The 19,557-nt window shown below is 43.4% G+C and overlaps 1 protein-coding gene across 4 annotated transcripts in view; it reads left to right on the top strand.

Annotated features, from left to right (window-relative positions):
* CPT2 (carnitine palmitoyltransferase 2) overlaps positions 1 to 19,557 on the top strand; it is a 37,193-nt gene that overhangs the window by 15,598 nt on the left and 2,038 nt on the right. For 2 of the 4 annotated variants that reach the window (XM_025427652.3, XM_035715889.2), the window contains 2 exons: positions 1,666 to 2,970; positions 10,403 to 11,045. In XM_025427652.3, the coding sequence (XP_025283437.1) occupies positions 1,666 to 2,970; positions 10,403 to 10,734 (1,637 nt within the window). In that variant the 3' untranslated portion in view covers positions 10,735 to 11,045. Of the gene's footprint in view, positions 1 to 1,665; positions 2,971 to 3,410; positions 3,520 to 10,402; positions 11,046 to 19,557 lie in introns of those variants that run through there. The other 2 variants (XM_049110437.1, XM_049110438.1) reach the window with 2 other exon arrangements.

The raw sequence follows: 19,557 nt of genomic DNA, 5'->3' as shown, positions 1-19,557 counted from the left end.
TTTCAGTATTTCTCTTGTCTCCTGTTTCATTCTCTTTGCCTTATTGGGTTATGTACTCTTTAAAATTCTTTTATTGAAGGGATCAGAGACAAATCCATGTCTTCTTTCATCAAATGGATCTTACCCATAATACTTTTTCTCTTACCATTTCAGTGTGTCACATCTTGTTATAATTCTGTTGGTGTCCTTCACCAGAGTTCATCTGGATCAGAGTCCACATCCCATTCCTCTTTCTACCCCCAGACTAGGCAGCGCATGGCACAGCATGTTCTCAAGGAATGACATAGAGTGAATGGACCAACAAAGAAATAATAGATTAATCCTTCCTCCAGTGCTTTACATGTGAAAATTATTCCCTCCAGTGGGCGATGGTTTTTAGTTGTAGACTTTATCCACACTTGCTAATCTCAACAGGAACTTCTCTGGAAGACACATTTTATGATAAAACATTGCTTCTGGAATTTTTACAGGTAAAATAGCCAGGAATTTAGAAGGCTAGTTTGGATGATCCACATGCACTGTTATTTCTTTTTTTTTTTTTTTTAAGATTTATTTATTTATCATAGAGAGAGAGAGAGAGAGGCAGAGACACAGGAGGAGGGAGAAGCAGGCTCCATGCCGGGAGCCTGACGTGGGACTCGATCCCGGGACTCCAGGATCGCGCCCTGGGCCAAAGGCAGGCGCTAAACCGCTGAGCCACCCAGGGATTCCCCCCCCCCCCCCCCCCCCCCCCCCCCCCCGCTGCACTGTTATTTCTAATTGCTTTTCAAACATTTCTTAAAAAAGTGAGTGGGCAAAAGTACAGAGTACACAGATTGATGATGAATGCTTTCCCCCATGTTAGGGAGACAGCCAAATGTGAATGTTGTCCCTGGAAGGAGATGAAACAAGAAAAACATAAGGAAATTGGGTGGGAATTAACAACTGTTTTGTTCGAGTAGGAATGCAAGTGAGGTGTTACTGTACTTCTTTAAGAATCAAGAAAGGAAACAGAATGAGAAAGAAAAAGAAATATACTTAGGGAAATGCAAATCCAAACCACAATGATATACCTACCAGAATGGCTCCAGTCAAAAAGACAGACTGTAACAATAATAAATGTTGCCAAAAAATTAGAACCCTCACACACTGCCAGTGGTAATGGTACAGCCACTTTGGAAGACAACCTTGCAGTTCCCCAAAAGCCTAAACTTAGACTTCCCATATGACGTAGCAATTCTACTTCTAGCTGTTTCTCCAAGAGAATTGAGAATACCATCCACACACAAACCTGTATACACCAGCATTATTCATAATAACCAAAAAGTGGAAACAACCAAAGGTCTACCAATGGAAGAATACATAAACAAAATGTGGTCTATCCATGTAATGGAACATTATTCAGCAATACAAAAGAGTGACACAATATGTGGTCTTTTATGTGCTACCACATGGCTGAACCTTAAAAACATCGTAATAGAAACCAGATACAAAAGACCACATATTGTGTGATCCCATTTATATGTCACAAATTACTGCAGATGGAAAAAATAATTGGGACTTTTCACCCTCTGGAGGTTGACATCATTTTTTCCTGCATATGCTTGATGATTTTTCCTTCTCAAATTTTATTTTTAGGGACTACATTAACTTTTTGTGATGTTCTTGTTCACTTTTATCTTTCAGGTCCCTGGTTTGATATGTACCTAACCGCTCGAGATCCCGTCGTCTTGAACTTTAATCCATTCATGGCATTCAACCCTGACCCAAAGTCGGAGTATAATGACCAGCTCATCAGGGCGACCAACATGACCATTTCGGCCATCCGGTTTCTGAAGACGCTCCGGGCCGGTCTCTTGGAACCAGAGGTTTTCCATTTGAACCCTGCCAAAAGTGACACCGACACCTTCAAGAGACTCATACGCTTTGTGCCTTCCTCTCTGTCCTGGTATGGCGCCTACTTAGTTAACGCATACCCCCTGGATATGTCTCAGTATTTTCGGCTTTTCAATTCAACTCGTTTACCCAGGCCTGTTCGTGATGAACTTGTCACTGATGAGAGCGCTAGGCACCTTCTGGTCCTAAGGAAAGGACATTTCTATGTTTTTGATGTCCTAGATCAAGATGGAAACATTGTGAGCGCCTCTGAAATCCAGGCTCATCTGAAGTACATTCTCTCAGACAGCAGCGCCACCCCTGACTTTCCCCTGGCCTATCTGACCACTGAGAACCGAGACGTCTGGGCAGAGCTCAGGGAGAGGCTGGTGAGTGGTGGCAATGAGGAGGCCCTGAGGAAAGTGGACTCTGCTGTGTTCTGTCTCTGCCTAGATGACTTCCCCATTAAGGACCTTGTCCACCTGTCTCACACCATGCTGCACAGTGACGGCACAAACCGCTGGTTTGATAAGTCCTTTAACCTCATTCTAGCCAAGGATGGCACTGCGGCTGTCCACTTTGAGCATGCCTGGGGTGATGGTGTGGCAGTGCTCAGGTTTTTTAATGAAGTGTTTAAGGATAGCACTCAGGCCCCTGCTATCACCCCACAGAGCCAGCCGGCCCACACTGACTCTTCTGCTGCTGTGCGGAGACTTAACTTCAAGCTGGATGATGCCATGAAGGCCAGCATTGGTGCTGCTAAGGACAAGTTTGATGCCATCGTGAAAACCCTCACCATCGACTTCATCCAATTTCAGAGAGGGGGCAAAGAGTTTTTGAAAAACCAGAAGCTGAGCCCTGACGCAGTAGCTCAGCTGGCCTTCCAGATGGCCTTCCTGAGGCAGTATGGGCGGACAGTGGCCACCTACGAGTCGTGTAGCACTGCAGCATTCAAGCACGGCCGCACTGAGGCCATCCGCCCAGCCTCCATCTTCACAAAGAAGTGTTCCGAGGCTTTTGTCAGGGAACCCTCCAGACACAGTGCTGGAGAGCTTTGCCAGATGATGGCCGAGTGCTCCACGTATCATGGCCAGCTGACCAAGGAAGCAGCAATGGGTGAGATGGGGGGGTGGGGCCCTTGGGCCTTGTTGCCCTCAGCGCTGGGCTAAGCCTCAGAAACATCCTGCTCCATGTGATTTTCATATTGTTTAATCCATCTGCCAATTCCTGGATAGTTATTAATTTTCTACCCTAGCAGTCTGAACAGCCAGATCAGCCACTAGGGATCAGGATGTTCATTCCTCCTTAGCAGGGATGGAGAAATGGGTCTAACTTCATCCTCATTTAAGGCCACTTTCAGCTGTGACACACGATTCTCTTTCTGTTATTTATTGGTCATCTGACTGACTTTTGACAGTTTAGGATTTCTAATCCTGCAGCCCCCTCTTACTTTACTTCACTTGCAGTATGTTGGGTTCCTATAAATAAGCCATCTCAAAAACTCTTCGCAAATCTAAACATCACCCTTCCTTTGCCTCTCTGTGGTAAAATTCTAGACCTGGAAAGGACCTGGAGGATCACACAGTTCTGTCCTTTCATGCAGCCAAAAGTCCTGGAAGTAAAAGAGATCTCCAAGACATTCTGGTCTCACTCACCATTTTAGGGGTAAGAAACTGTGGCCACTGACTCAGCATTACACAACACATGAGAAGAAGAGCTGAGATCAGAACCCTGGTCAAGACCTTTTCCATTTTGTTCCAGGGCCTCAATCTTGTCTTTTATACTGGACTTAGACTTTGGGTTTTATTTTTGGTTTTGAATCCATAGCTCCCTTCATGTATTTTTCTGGACTGTTTGACTAAACTGATTCATTGTCAGAATTTTTTACTTTTTTATTTTTATTTTTTCCTTTTGTTTAAATTCAATTTGCCAACATATAGTATAACACTCAGTGCTCATCCCATCACATGCCCTCCTTAGTGCCTATCACCCAGTCACCCTATCCCGCCACCTGCCTCCCCTTCCATAACCCTTTGTTTCCCAGTTTTAAGAGTCTCTCATGGTTTGTTTTTCTCTCTAATTTTTCCCCAGTTTTTCTCCTTTCCCTTATAGTCCCTTTCATTATTTCTTATATTCCACATATAAGTGAAACCATATGATGATTATCCTTCTCCGATTGACTTATTTCACTCAGCATAATACCTTCCAGTTCCATCCATGTCAGTGTAAATGGTATTTGTCCTTTCTGATGGCCGAGTAATATTCTATTTGTGTGTGTGTATATATATACTACATCTTCATCCATTCATCTGTCGAAGGACATCGTGGCTCCTTCCACAGTTTGGCTATTGTGGACATTGCTGCTGTGAACATTGGGGTGCAGGTGTCCCAGTGTTTCACTACATCAGTATCTTTGGGGTAAATATCCAGTAGTGCAATTGCTGGGTCATAGGGTAGTTCTGTTTTTAATCTCTTAAGGAACCTCCATACTGTTTTCCAGAGTGGCTGTCTTAATGATCACAGCTTTGTGATACAGCTTAAAGTCAGGCATTGTGATGCCCCCAGCTTTGATTTTCTTTTTCAACATTCCTCTGGCTATTTGGGGTCTTTTCTGATTTCATACAAATCTTAAGATTATTTGTTCCAACTCTGTGGAGAAAGTCCATGGTATTTTGATAGGGATTGCACTGAATATAGATTGCCCTGGGTAGCATAGGCGTTTTCACAATATTTATTCTTCCCATCCATGAGCATAGAATGTTTTTCCATCTTTTTATGTCTTCTTCCATTTCTTTCATAAGCGTTCTATAATTTTTTGGAGTGTAGTTCCAAACTATACTAGAGTGTAGTTCTAGGTTTATTCCTAGATATCTTATGGTTTTGGGTGCAGTTCTAAATGGAATTGATTCCTTATTTCTCTTTCTTCAGTCTCATTGTTAGTCTACAAAAATGCCACTGATATCTGTGCATTGATTTTGTATCCTGTCACATTGCTGAATTGCTATATGAGTTCTAGCAATCTTGGGGTGGAGTCTTTTGGGTTTTCTATATACAATATCATGTCATCTGCAAAGAGGGAGCATTTGATTTCTTTGCCAGTATGAATGCCTTTTATTTCTTTTTGTTGTCTGATTGCTGAGGCTAGGACTTCCAGTGCTATGTTGAATAACAGTGGTGAGAGGAAACATCCCTGTCGTGTTCCTGATCTTAGAGGAAAGACTCTCAGTTTTTCCCCATTGAGAATGATATTTGCTGTGGGCTTTTCATAAATGGCTTTCATGATATTGAGGAATGTTCCCTCTATCCCTACACTTTGAAGAGTTTTAATCAAGAATGGATGCTATATTTTGCCCAATGCTTTCTCTGCATCTGTTGAAAGGATCATATGGTTTTTGTCTTTTCTTTTATTGATGTGATCTATCATGTTGATTGTTTTATAAATGTTTAACCACCCTTGCATCCTGGGGTTAAATCCTACTTGGTCATGGTAAATAATCTTCTTAATGTACTGTTGGATCCTATTGGCTAGTATCTTGGTGAGAATTTTTATATCCATGTTCATCTGGGATATTGATCTGTAATTTTCCTTTTTTGGTGGGGTCTTTAGTTTTGGGATTGAGGTAATGCTGGCCTCATAGAACAAGTTTAGAAGTATTCCTTCTATTTCTATCCTTTGAAACAACTTTAGTAGAGTCGGTATTATTTCTTCTTAAAATGTTTGATAGAATTCCCCTGGGAAGTCATCTGGCCCTGGACTTTCATGTCTTGGGAGGTTTTTGATAACTGCTTCAATTTCCTCGCCAGTTATTGGCCAGTTCAGGTTTTCTATTTCTTCCTGTTCCAGTTTTGGTAATTTATAGGTTTCCAGAAATGCATCCATTTCTTCCAGATCACCAAATTTGTTGGCATATAGTTGCTTATGTTTTTAAAATTGTTTGTATTTCCTTGGTATTAGTTGTGATCTCTCCTCTTTTATGTTTGATTTTATTAATGTGAGTCTTTCTTTTTAATAGGACTGGCTAGGGATTTAGCTAATTAATTCTTTTAAAGAACCAGCTCCTAGTTTTGTTGATCGTTCTACTGTTCTTTTGGTCTCTATTTCATTGAGTTCTGCTCTAAACTTTATTATCTTTCTTCATCTGGTTGGTTTAGGCTTTATTTTCTGTTCTTTCTCCAGTTCCTCTAGGTAGCAAGGTTAGCTTGTATATTTGAAGTTTTTCCAATTTTTTGAGGGAGGCTTGTGTTGCTATGTATTTCCCTCTTAGGACCACTTTTGCAGTATCCCAAGATTTTGAACGGCTGTATTTTCATTAGTTTCCATGAATCTTGTTAATTCTCTAATTTCCTGGTTGACCCATTCATCTTTTAGTAGGGTGCTCTTTAACCTCCAAATGTTTAAGTTTCTTCCAGATTTCTTCTTGTGATTGAGTTCAAAGCATTGTGGTCTGAAAATATGCAGAGAATAATCCCAATCTTTTGGTATTGGCTGAGACCTGATTTGTGACCCAGTATGTGGTCTATTCTGGAGAAAGTTCCACATGCGTTTGAGAAGAATGTGTATTCAGTTGCATTAGGATGGAATGTTCTATGTGTGTGTGTGTGTGTGTGTGTGTGTGTGTGTGTGTGAAATCTATTTGGTCCAGTGTATCATTCAAGGCCCTTCTTTCTTTTGTGGTAATGGTGATGTTCTGCTTATATCTGTCTTTTGCTGAGAGTGCTGTGTTGAAGTCTCCTACTACTAATGTATTATTATCTATGTATCTCTTGACTTTGGTTATTAGTTGATTGATATACTTGGCTGCTCCCACATTGGAGCATAAATATTCATAATTGTTAGATCTTCTTGTGGGATAGACCCTCTAAGTATGTTATAGTGTCCCTCTTCATCTCTTAGTACAATGTTTTTATTTTTTAAAAGATTTTATTTGTTCATGAGAGACAGAGAGAGAGAGAGAGAGAGAGAGAGAAAGGCAGAGACATAGGCAGAGGGAGAAGCAGGCTCCCTTAGGGGAGCCTGATGTGGGACTCGATCCCTGAACTCCAGGATTGTGCCCTGAACCAAAAGCAGAGCTTAATCTCTGAGCCATCCAGGCGTCCCCAGTATTTGGTTTAAAATCTAATTTATCTGATATGAAGATTGCTACCCCAGCCTACTTTTGAGGGCCATTTGAATGGTAAATGGTTTTCTATTCCTTCATTTTCAGTTTGGAGGTGTCCTTAGGTCTAAAATGAGTCTCTTGTAGACAGCATATAGATGGGTCTTGCTTTTTTATCCAGTCCGATACCTTGCATCTTTTGATGGGATCATTTAGCCCATTCACTTTCAGAGTAACTGTTGAAAGATATGACTTTAGTGTCATAGTATTACCTATACTATGGTCCATTTCTGCAGATTGTTTCTTTGGGCTCCCTCTTTTTCTTACAGGGTCCCCCTTAATATTTCTTGCAGAGCGGGTTTAGTGATCACATATTCTGTCAGTTTCTGTCTATCCTAGAAGCTCGTCATTTCTCCTTCTATTCTGAATGACAGCTTGCTGGATAAATATTCTTGGCTGCATGTTTTTCTCATTTAGTAGCCTGGATATATCATGCCAGCTCTTTCTGGCCTGCCAGGTCTCTGTGGATAGGTCTGCTGTTAATCTGATATTTCTCCCCATATAAGTTAACAATCTCTTGTCTTGAGTTGCCTTTAGAATATTCTCTTTATCTTTGAAATTTGCAAGCTTCACTATTATATGTCAGGGTGTTGATGAGTTTTTGTTGATTGGAAGGGGTGGGGTCCCTCTCTGTCTCTTGGATCTGAGTGCCTGTCTCCTTCCCCAGATTAGGGAAGTTCTCAGCTATGATTTGTTCAAATATATTCCGGTTCTCTCTCTCTCTCTCTCTTCTGGGATCCCAATAAGACAGATATTATTCCTTCTCAAGCTATTGTTTATTTCCGTAAGCATTCCTCGTGGGCTCTTAATTGTTTTCCTCTTTTTTCCTCAGCTTCCTTCCTTTCCATCAACCTGTCTTCTATGTCACTCACTCTCTCTTCTACCTCATTAACCCTAGCAGTTAGAGCATCCAGTTTAGAGTGCATCTCAGTTAGAGTATTTTTTATTTCAACTCAATTAGATCTCAGTTCTGCAGTAAGAGAATCTCTAGAGTCCTTTATGCTTTTTTTCCCAGAGCCATCAGTAATTTTATAATTGTATTTCTGAATTATATCTCTGACATACTACTTAAATCCATATCAAGTAGGTCTGTGACAGAGTATTACTTCTGGTTCCTTCTTCTGTGGTGAATTCTTTCTAGTCATTTTGCCCAGTGTAGAATGGCTGTATGAGTGAGCAGAGTCAAAAATATCAGCCATGACCTAAGTAAAATACACCCTAGACAATTCCAAAGAGGTCAGTGACTGGAAAATAAAAGAAAAATAAAAACAGAACAAAATAAAACAAAAGGACCATGAAAGTGAAAAACAAATTAAAAAAATAGTAAGAATTTTAAAAGGGGGTTGGGGTGGGGAGGAAGTGGTGGTGGAGAGAGAATATCGTCTCACAGAGTGGACCTAGAGGGTGATCCTCTTGGTTCTGGGTGTATTTTATTCTGTATGTTAGAAGATGCTAAATTCCAAATTTACATAACCAGCAAAACTTATATAGAGACCCAACATCAACCACAAAAACAGAAATAAGATAAAAGAGGGGGGCAGAATGGGAAGGAAGAGAGAATATAGTCTCACAGAATGAATCAGCATGGTGTTCCACTTGGTTCTGGGTGTATTTTGGTCTCTGTGTTAGAAAGCACTAATTTCCACCACTGTAAAACAAAACAAGGGATGCCTGAGTGGCTTAGCAGTTGAGCATCTGCCTTTGGCTCAGGGAGTGATCCCAGTCTGGGGATTGAGTCCCCTGTGGGGAGCCTGCTTCTCCCTCTGCCTGTGTCTCTGCCTCTCTGTGTGTGTGTCTCTCCTGAATAAATAAAATCTTTTAGAAAAAACAAGAAACAAAATACAAAAACCCATAATTCATATATCTACTAAAATTAAATTGAATTCATTGAAAGGAATCCCAAAATGAAGACTATATCCAGGACATGTAATTATGGAAATCTGAAAGTCAAAAAGGAAAAAACTTAAAAACAAAGAGTTGGTAAAATATTGTAGTTAAGGCAGGAAAAGAGAAAAAAATATTGGAAATTTTTAACCTGAAAGATACATGAATCAGAAAAAAAACTTCAAGTTCTATATACTATTTTCCCTGAGTCCTGGAGCTTTCCAGTGCTACTTGCTCAGTACACTTGCTCTTCCCCTGTTCTTCCAGCTGGTCTTCTGGGGGGATGGGGGTGGCCTGCTGGGCTGATTCTTAGGTGTCCATGCCTGGCGGGAGATGCCCCGCCCCTTGCCTGGTGGCCTGGCTCAGTGTGAGCTGTTTATCCTGTGAGGCCTTTGTTCCCTAGAGGCTGCCACCTCACCCAGGTGAAAGGTGATAAGAAGAAAATTAAAATGGCAGTGGCCAGATCTCCAGCCCCAGAGCCCAGAGCTCCACACATGTACCAAACTGTAGTCTCCCAGTGCACACTGGCCTACATGCTCCCAGGGGCAGGCATGGGGGCACTGAGCACAGATTGAAGGGCGCCCAGCAGCAGGAGAGTTCTCGCCATCCTGGGTCCTCCCCAGTTCTGCCTGTGCCAGAGGGAAGAGAAGATAGCCAGCATTGTCCTCTGGAGCACCCTTGGATTGAGGACCTGTGCTCCCAGGGTCTGCCTCTCCCAAAGGGAATGGAGTACAGCCTGCCTCCATCTGTTGCCGGGCTTTAGGGTAAAGAAGCTCAGGAGCTGGCCCACATCCCTGGCCAGCTTCTCCTAGATGCTCCAGGAGGGTTGCAGCGTTCCGGCCCTTTATCGGATCTGACTATGGTTTGTGGTGAGCTTTCTCCTGGGCACCCCTATCCTTATTGTGTCTCCAGGAATATTGAGACTTCACTGGCCCTCCTGTGATTCTGTCCTATTTCCCCACTGAGCACTTTTCAGTCAGGGAAGGCTCTTTCAGGTGCAGATTTCTGACGTTCCTGATTGTCTGTTGTACCGCTTTCCTTCTGCAGCTTTCCTCTGCTCTGCCTTCCTTCCCTGGCTTTCTGAGGCTCCCCGCCCCCCACCTTTCCTCTTTTCTGCCGTCCTACCTTGTCAGAAGCCATCACTTTTCTCTCTGTAGCATTCCAGCTGTTCTCTCTTTACATCTCAGGTTGAATTCATAGGTGTCCAGGATGTTTTGAAAGTTTTCTAGGTAAGTTTGGGGAACCAGATGAATCAAGGACTCCTACTCTTCCGCCATCTTGCCCCCTCTCTCCTCCATTGTCAAAATTTTTAAAAAGTCGTGCTTTCATTTTAGGCTCAGCTGTAGAGGTTAGTGAGTTGGAGGTGTGCATGCATAAGCAGGTAGACGCTTCTTCCACTCTCAAAGATGCTGTGAAGGGGCCTCCTACCACAGGTGGGGGTTTTTACTAAGGCCCCTTTCAGTTAGTTCTGGGATTCTGAGACTGGTTTTCTCTTTTGTCTCTAACAGGCCAGGGCTTTGACCGACACTTATTTGCTCTGCGGTACCTGGCAGCAGCCAAGGGGATTGCTCTGCCTGAGCTCTACCTGGACCCTGCATACAGACAGATAAACCACAACATCCTGTCCACAAGTACACTGAGCAGCTCAACAGTGAACATTGGCGGCTTTGCCCCTGTGGTCCCTGATGGCTTTGGCATTGGGTATGCTGTTCATGACAAGTGGATAGGCTGCAACGTCTCCTCCTATCCAGGCCGCAATGCCCGGGAGTTTCTCCAGTGTGTAGAGAAGGCCTTAGAGGACATATTTGATGCCATAGAAGGCAAACGCATCAAAACATAGCTTCTGGATGGGTGAAAAGCCTCCATTGCTTCATTGACATGAAAATTGGGGGTGTATGTAGCCAAAAGGTGCTATTCTGTATACAAAGGAAACTAATTGCGAGGTGCCTAAGCAGCCAGTGCTGTAAGGCTTAAGCTTCAAAGTCATGGTTTTAAAGCTAACCTTATAATTGCCAAGTGGGACTAAATCACAGGTAAAGATAATGAGAAGTTTCGATATTAAGGGCATTTAATCAGGAGGTGGGATTTGGAAGGATAACTTAGGTGTATTTATTGTTGAAGCAGAAATAAAATTATTGCTTGGAGATGGTTCTTTTTAGTTGTTGTTGTTGAACCTAATTTCCTAATCTCCACAAAGAACTTTCCAACACTAAGTTCAGTAAGTTCCCACTGCCTCCTGGTTCTTCAGGTGAGGTGGGAAGTGCTGTTTCATCCTCCCTATAAACTTCTATGTCTCCTGAGACATCTCTTTAAAAATCCTCTTGATTTTTCTAGAAAGTGGTCTGCTTGATTCTGATAGTCTGCACTGGTAAAGGGTATTGCTATGGATTTGGGGAGTATTATTTGGCTGTTTCAGCCAAATGACGATTTTTAATTGGTATGTATTTAATCAGTTGAATCTTGCCTGCTACCTATGGCCTAATGTACCTGTGACTACTTTGTACATTTTGCACTTGAAATCTCTGGTTTTGAGTGAACACAGCATTTTTTGTTAACAATCTATTGTTAGAATACTGCTATCACATGAAAGGAAAGGTATTTTGCCCTGTTCTGTCTTGTGTTTCGAAGAGGAAGGGGTTTTGTTTGTGTTTGGTTGTAGCTGCATTCCCGGTGGATTGCCCAGCGACTCACTGGACAGCTGGGATTTGAATTCTGGGAGAAGCCAGTCACGAACCACTTCCAACGCATCATCCCCCTTCATTCTCCTGAACAGTTCACATATTCTCAGTGGACTCCCCCGTCCTTCGCTCAGTCATCATTCAGTGACTCCCCAACAGGTACCAGGTTCCCTACAGCCCTTGGTTTGATCAGAGAGTGACACCTGATCACTGCCAGCGCACGTGAACATCACGTGCCCTCTTCGAAACACTGATCAAGAAAAGGTGTTTCTTGTGCGCGTGCGCAAGTCACCCGGAAGCACTAGCGGAGGCCCCGCCCCACCGGGGTCGCTTCCTGGGCTCCGGCGCTCTGTGGTAGCCGCTTTGTGCTCCGGGCCTCGGGCCGCGGAAGGCCGTCGCACCAGGGGGTTCGTGCACCTGTGCTGGCTGAGGAAATGGTTGACAGGGCGACAGGTAAGTTCAAAAGCAAGTGTAAAACCTATGCTATGTGTGGCGCTGTTTGCTGCGTGGGTGAGTCAGATGACCGCGTCTCTGGCCAAAGCCGATGGCATCATTTCAGAGAACTTAGGACAGGAGAGGATCGTGGATGTGCAATATTTGTCATAAATAGGGCAGCCCGGGTGGCTCAGCGGTTTAGTTCCACCTTCAGTCCAGGGCGTGATCCTGGAGTCCCGGGATCGAGTCCCACGTCAGGCTCCCTGCGTGAGGCCTGCTCCTCCCTCTGCCCGTGTCTCTGCCTCTCTCTCTCTCTGAGTCTCTCATGAATAAATAAGTAAAATCTTAAAAAATATATATTTGTCATAAATAGTGATTACTATTTACACCCCCGCCCCCCCGGACCCCCCATACCCGAGCTCGCCTGGTGTCCTGGTTCTGTCATGTCCTCCCTGCATGACCCAGAGGCCAGTTATTCCGTCTCTGGTGTGTGAGCTCCTCTCCGTAATCGAGGACAGTGCCTATGCATGGGGATGCAGCTGTGATGATGTAGGTAAGGCACCGGGCAAGCAGTTGAAGCTCAGTCCCTGTTCTCTTGCTGCTCGGAGATGTCCGTGCGGAGGCTGTTCCATTGCTTATGGAAACGCTGACCTCACTTGAAGAGCCAGTGTCCCCTAGTATGAGCTCTTAAGACCAAAGCCTTGAGGGAAACTTGCAGGGCTAAGATGTCATATTTCATGCCTATGTTTCAGGGTGAATGTGCCCTCGGGCAGTACACCCTGGGGACATGCAGTTCTTTAAAGGCATCTCTTCTGTGGTCTGCCTCTGCGTTCCGCATCCCTGTTTACACCTTGCCCACCCTTCCTCCTGGTCCTGGATGCCTGCTGCGAAGGATTCTACGGTGGTACCTGGGAAGGCAAAAACACTGAAGTCTCAACCCACTTGAGGCTCATACTCAAGTCTTGCACCTTTGTAAAGCATTCAGCTGATTTGATACCCTCAACTCTGGAATGCACAGAAGTTATTTCCAGTTTATCTACAGAAGATGGATAGTTGGGGAGGTCACTTGGTAAGTGGTAGGATCAGGACAGGCTCTTTTGATTCCTTGTCCAGGGCTCTATTATGTTTCTGTTCATCTAGGCTTCCAGTAATTACATCTTTTTTTTTTTTTTTAAGACTTTATTTATTTATGAGAGACAGAGAGAGAGAGAGGCAGGCTCCCAGTGGGGAGCCTGATGCAGGACTTGATTCCAGGACCTCAGGATCATGACCTGAGCTGAAGGCAAAGGCTCAACCACTGAGCCACCCAGGTGCCCCCAGTAATTACATCTTAAACTAGCTGGCCTCCCAACTCAGGAGAACAGACTTTGCTAAATGAATCCATGCTGCTCCTGACCCTAAAGCAGCTCCCATATGGAGACTCCCATGTGAGGAGTGGGCTTTGGGAAGTTGGCAAGTTTTGTCCAGGTGGCTTTCTCTGTCCATAACTCCAGAACAAGTGTAGCACATCTCCAGATTCACAGCCATACCAGCCTCTCTGGAAATCATTTGCTTCTCATTGAGGTGCCCCCAGGACCCCCAAAGTCAGCTTTATGGATACCATGTAGCTTATGGTTTTTTTTTTAAAAGCTTTATTGAGATATACTTCATATATTATACATTCCACTTATGTAAAATGTATCATTCAGTCATTTTAGCGTATCCACAGTTGTGCCAGCATCATTACAATGAATTTTAGAACATTTTCATACACCAAATAAACTTTATACCCATTAGAGGTCACTCTCCATTTCCCTCAGCCCCTCCTCCACCCCCAAACACTAAAAACACCAGTCTACTTTTTGTTTCTACAGTAATTTTCCTACTCTGGGCATTTCATATAAATGGAATTATATTACTGATGTAAGCCCTTTTGTAGTGGACTTGTTTCACTTAGCACAATGTTTGCAAGGTTTATCCATGTTCTAGTATATGTATCAGTACTTATTTTTTTTTTATTGCTGAATAGTGTTTCAGCATATGGATATATACCACATTTTATTTACTCATTCACCAGTTGATGGTCATTTGGGTTGCTCTACTTTTTGACTATTAATAATCCTGCTGTGAACATTCGTGTATAAGTTTTTTTTTAAGATTTTTTAATTATTAGAGACAGAGAGAAAGGGGGAGACGCAGGCTCCACACAGGGAGCCCGACGCAGGACTCAATCCCAGGTCTCCAGGATCTCGCCCTTGGCTGAAGGTGGCGCTAAACTGCTACACCACCGGGGCTGCCCTGTGTATAAGGGTTTTTTTTTTTTTTTTTTTTAATCTTTTTGTTTGTTTGTTTTAAAGAATTTATTCATAGAGACACAGAGAGAGAGGGGGGCAGAGGCACAGGCAGAGGGAGAAGCAGGCTCCATGCAGGGAGCCCGACGCAGGACTCAATCCCAGGTCTCCAGGATCACACCCCGGGCTGCAGGCAGCGCTAAACCGCTGCGCCACTGGGGCTGCCCTGTGTATAAGTTTTCGTGTGAAGATGCTTTCATGTCTTTCGGGTATAGACCTAGGAGTGGAATTGCTGAACCACGTCATTGCTCTGTTTAGTCACTTGAGGAACTGCTAGGGTGTTTTCAACAGTAGCTGCACGATTTTACATTTCCACCAGAAGAATATGAGGGTTCCAGTTTCTCCACATGCTCACCAACACTTCTCATCCATCTATCTTTTTTGCCATATAGCCATTCTGGTGGGTGTGAAGTGGTATCTTGTTGTGGTTTCTAATAGTTTATGTTTTAAGTTAGACCACATCAGACATGCTTTCCAAATCTAGTGACACCTCTCCAGTTATCTTCCTGTGACACAATGACAAAGAATGGGAGCCAGGACTTGAGGAGGTAGACATGAGACAGGTGGTGCATGGAGAAAGTGAGGGAGGTTTGGTGTTGCAGGGTCATCCCGTCCTCCATCCTTCTATTCCTAGCTTTGACTTGTGTTTTAGCCATTAAGAGGCTGGACACAGTGGGTTATTGCTGGAGATCACTGACTTGTTCCCTCCTGGCACCCATAGCTAGGGATAGCTACGAAGTTACCTTCCTATCAGGAGGTGGAGTCTATTCATTCCTGTCTTTCTGCCTCTAGCCGCCACTTGTTCTTTCCAGTTCATTCTCTCTTCTCACTGTAGCCAGTAATTTTTCTCAAGTTTAAGCCTGATCATATCCCTGCTCAAAATTCTAAAATGGTTTTTCATTAGCTTGGGAAGAAGTCCATACCTCTCATTGTGACAGTTGAGTCCCTGATGGAGCTGACCCAGCTGATCTTTTCTTACAAGGCTTATACTTCCTCAGGGATCCCATGCTATGCTGTTGCCTCTGCTTGGGACACAATTCCCTCCCCGCCCTTTTGGCCATCTGCTCAACTTTCAGGTTTCAACTAGATATCACTTCCTCCAGAAAGCCTTCCCTCAGCCCATCCTCTGAGACTGAGTGCCCCTCCTGAATAAGCCCAAAGTGTCCCGGCAGGCTAACCTTTCCCACAGCACTTTTCAGGGTCTGCAACTTTCTCCATTGTTAGACTGTGGGCAACAAGAGGGGGCCCCAGGGCTTGTTAAATATTTGGGAACTGATTATTCCTCTGAAGCCCTGTACTGTGATTGTTTACTGGCCCAGCAAGCGTCTTGAGGGCTGAAGGCTATTGCATCCCCATGTTCAACACAGTGCCTGGCACATGAGCCATGTAATCCATGGAACAGCAAGATGATGACTGTTGCTGTAGTTAGAGGTTCTAGAGCTGAGCAGAGAGAAGGAATAGTGCTTAAATAGAATGTAGTGAAGTGCCTTCCATATACTACAGTGCTAGGTGAGTAGGAAGAGTGGTAGCAACCTGGCAAGAGCCCAGGTCTTCCAGAGGAGCTAGCTCATTGAATTGATTGCAAATTCATGTTCCTCTCTAGTTATTGTTAAAACATTGTTATTAGGATATTTCAAAAGAAAAGTTTTTAGGGGCAGCCCGGGTGGCTCAGCATTTTAGCGCCGCCTTCCACCCAGGGTCTGATCCTGGGGACCTGGGATCAAGTCCCACGTCAGGCTCGCTGAATGGAGCCTGCTTCTCCATTCTCCCTCTGCCTGTGTCTCAGCCTCGCTCTCTCTCTCTCTCTCTCTGTCTCTCATTAATAAATAAAATCTTAAAAAAAAAGTTTTTAGTTTTCTCACTGATTATTAGTCTTTGACAGTTCAACCACTATGTTTGTCTGTAGTAGCGATTCTTAACTGAAGATCATAAAATTCCTTGGATTATCTAGCCCAGTAATTCCTGCCTGGATGCATCAAAACCGGAATTCTAATGTGATAAATCTGGTCTTGTGTGAGTCACATGTGAGGCCCGAGTCCTTATAATCTTTTCTTGAATACTTTCAGGGATTGGGAGCTCATGATCTATAATGTATCACATTCTACTTCTGGAACAATATTAGGAAAGTCTCTCTTATATTGAGCTAAAATCCATCTCCCTGAAACTCTACACTTGGGCTAGTTTGCCCCTATGGAGTATAATGGTCTTTGCCCTCTCCCATGCAGGAATCCTTTGGCTCTGTAAATGCAGATCATATTGTGCCCCCCACCACCACCCCAACACATCTTTCCTAGTGTTTTCTCCTGCATAAACCTCTCCTGTTCTCAGACTATACCGCACAGGAATGATCTCCAGGTTTAGTGAGTTTTGTTTGTAATTGCATTAAAGTGCAGAGGACCAAATGGGGACAGTTCACCACAGCCTGGATTGACCAATCAGGGGGAGGAGAGGGCCTGCTCTCACCCTACCTCTTGCCACTATTTCTTTTGATCTAGCCTGTGATCACTTTTAATTCAGTCAGTTTGCAGTTGGCATAGGGTGATATTTTGTATTAATCCAAAATCTACAGGTCTTTCCTCCATGCAACTCAATCCCTATCTGCTATAAATCTAATAGGGTTTTTATAATCAATACCTGGCATTTGTGCTATCTTGTTAGATTGTATCTTTTGGTTCCAAACCGATTCTTTCTAAATAGGAAGCAGGCTCAGAACAGCCATACTTGTGAAATTAGGGCAGTTATTCACTGCTGCTTCCCAGTTTAGGGAGCAGCAACATGTAGGTAGTTGGTCATTAGAGAACAGCGGGACTGTATTTCTAACCAAGTCAGACCTGCTTCCCTTCCCTGCTGTACAGCACCCCCAACATTGTGCTGAACACGTTGCCTTCATTATCTTTAGTCCCTGCAGCAGCTCAGCTGTGAAATCAGGGTGTGGTCTGGATATATCCAGTTCATTTGAGAATGATTTTAAGTAAAATAAAATCTCAGGTCTTATCCCAGAGATTCTAATTCAGTAGGAATGAATAACATATCTTTTCCAGAAGCTTTCCCAGCGATCCAATGCACCTGTTTGTTTGGGAGTGACTGTTTCAGTTAGCAGGTTATAGTTGCTTGACTCTTGAACAAGACAGCTTGGGTTTGATTGTCTTCCTCCCTCTAGAGCTTGCTGCAGCGGAAGCCTTCAGGGAAGATGGCTGAATGAAAGTTAAGATGCACATTAAGTGTCAGGAGAGTGAAGATGTCTGGTGTTGGGAGTCCTGAGCTTTCTGAAGGCTAGGCATGCAGCCTTCTCTGGAACTCTGATGACTAACCAGGGTGAGGGCTCAGCCCAGTGTGACATGACATACAGAGGAAGGAGGGCAGTATTGTGAGATGATCAGGCTTCCTGGACAGGCAAAGATCCTGGGCACCTCTGCCCTTCTGGGAAACAACAGAAATGACCATTGTACATGAGGACACAGCTTCGTGTTCCCCAACCTTCATCTCATTATTCATTAAAAGTCAAGTGTTACAAACATGCCTGACTTAAAAAAAATGCTATTGGATAAAGATGGTACCTTTTAAACATCTGTTCAGAAATAACATAAGAGGATACTGAGGACCTCTGTGGAATGTCCAAACAAGACAGTAGGGAATTTAGGACTCAGGTGGTTTCATCTTCCACTTGTGCCCATCTCCATCAGCTTTAATGGCAGGAGACCATACATCCACTGGCAGGAGACCAGTCCTGGAGTGTGGGGCAGGGAGCTAACTCTCCTGGTGAAAAGGGGCAGGCCTCAAACATGTTACACCGTTTTGACTAATTTTTATCTAGTAACAATGTCAGAACTGAAAGTGCTCTTTAAGAGGGACAAAATGAGGTGCCAGAGGGACGGTACCTGCCCAGTGTTTATAGTGAGCCCGACACTGAGCCCTGGGTTCTTGTACTCCAACATGCTGCTGCACCAAAGCACTCAAGGTAACTAACCTTGGAATGGACTTTTGTATGCAGAATGAAACAGGGTCCCAATATCATTTAATGCATACATTTAAACAATTGCCCCAGCACCATTATTGGTGGGTTAAAAATTTCCCTACTGTTCTGCAACAGCACCTGTCATAAACCAGTTTTCATACATACAGGGGTCTGTCTACTGTTCCTCTGGTCTGTTTGTCACAGTGCCAGTATGATGCTGGCTTAATTGCCATTGCTCTTTAATTACATCATGGCGTCTGGCAGAGGGAGTCTCACACCTGTGTTGCATCACAGGTTTCAGAATCAACTTATGTTCTGTTAAAAAAAAAAAAAAAAAGTTGAGATTTTGACAAGAACTTTATAAATACATGTTTTTTTTTAAGTTTTTTTTTTAATTTTTATTTATTTAGGATAGTCATACACACACAGAGAGAGAGAGAGAGAGAGGCAGAGACATAGGCAGAGGGAGAAGCAGGCTCCATGCACTGGGAGCCCGATGTGGGATTCGATCCCGGGTCTCCAGGATCACGCCCTGGGCCAAAGGCAGGCGCCAAACCGCTGCGCCACCCAGGGATCCCTATAAATACGTTTGTTGAGGATCTTTATAATATCAAGTCTTCCTATCCACCGATAGTAGTATAGGTCTCCATTTATTTAGGCTTTAACAGCTTTCAGCAGTTTAATAATTTTGTCCACTAAGGTCATGAACATTTTTGATAGATTTAAGTCCTGCTTACTTTTGGAGGTACTTTTTGTTGTTATAAATGGTACTTTTTCCTTGAATCACATTTTGCGTGTTGTCAGTGTACTGAAGTGCATTTGATTTCTGTATATTGATCTTAAATCCAACACCTATTAATAATGCTTTTGTATTTTGTAAGTGGAAAATCATAATCTGTGAAAATGAGTTGTTTCTTCAATACTTTCCCCTTAACTTTTTGTTGTTGTCTTAGCACACTGGACAGGACCTCAAGCATAAGGAAGAGTAGTAGTGATCAGCGGTATTCTCCGCTCACCCGACCTCGAATGGAATACTTCACGCATTTCATTTGCTCTACATTCTCTACAGATCTACTTTGTGATGTGAGGGTAGTTCCTTTCTATTCTTAGTCTCAGAGTTTCTATAGTTGGTTTTATTGTTGAATGGATACTAAATTTTACTGAACACTTATTCTGCATCTGCTGACATAATCTAATTTTCCTTTAATCTGTTAGTGATTATTTGGGTTCTTCTACCTCCTGAAAAATAAGAAAATAATCTAAAA

This window comes from Canis lupus, chromosome 5, assembly GCF_003254725.2.
Source record: "Canis lupus dingo isolate Sandy chromosome 5, ASM325472v2, whole genome shotgun sequence".
Lineage (NCBI taxonomy): Eukaryota > Metazoa > Chordata > Mammalia > Carnivora > Canidae > Canis > Canis lupus.
Note: the sequence above shows the minus strand (reverse complement) of the source record. Positions and strands in the feature narration are given on the sequence as shown.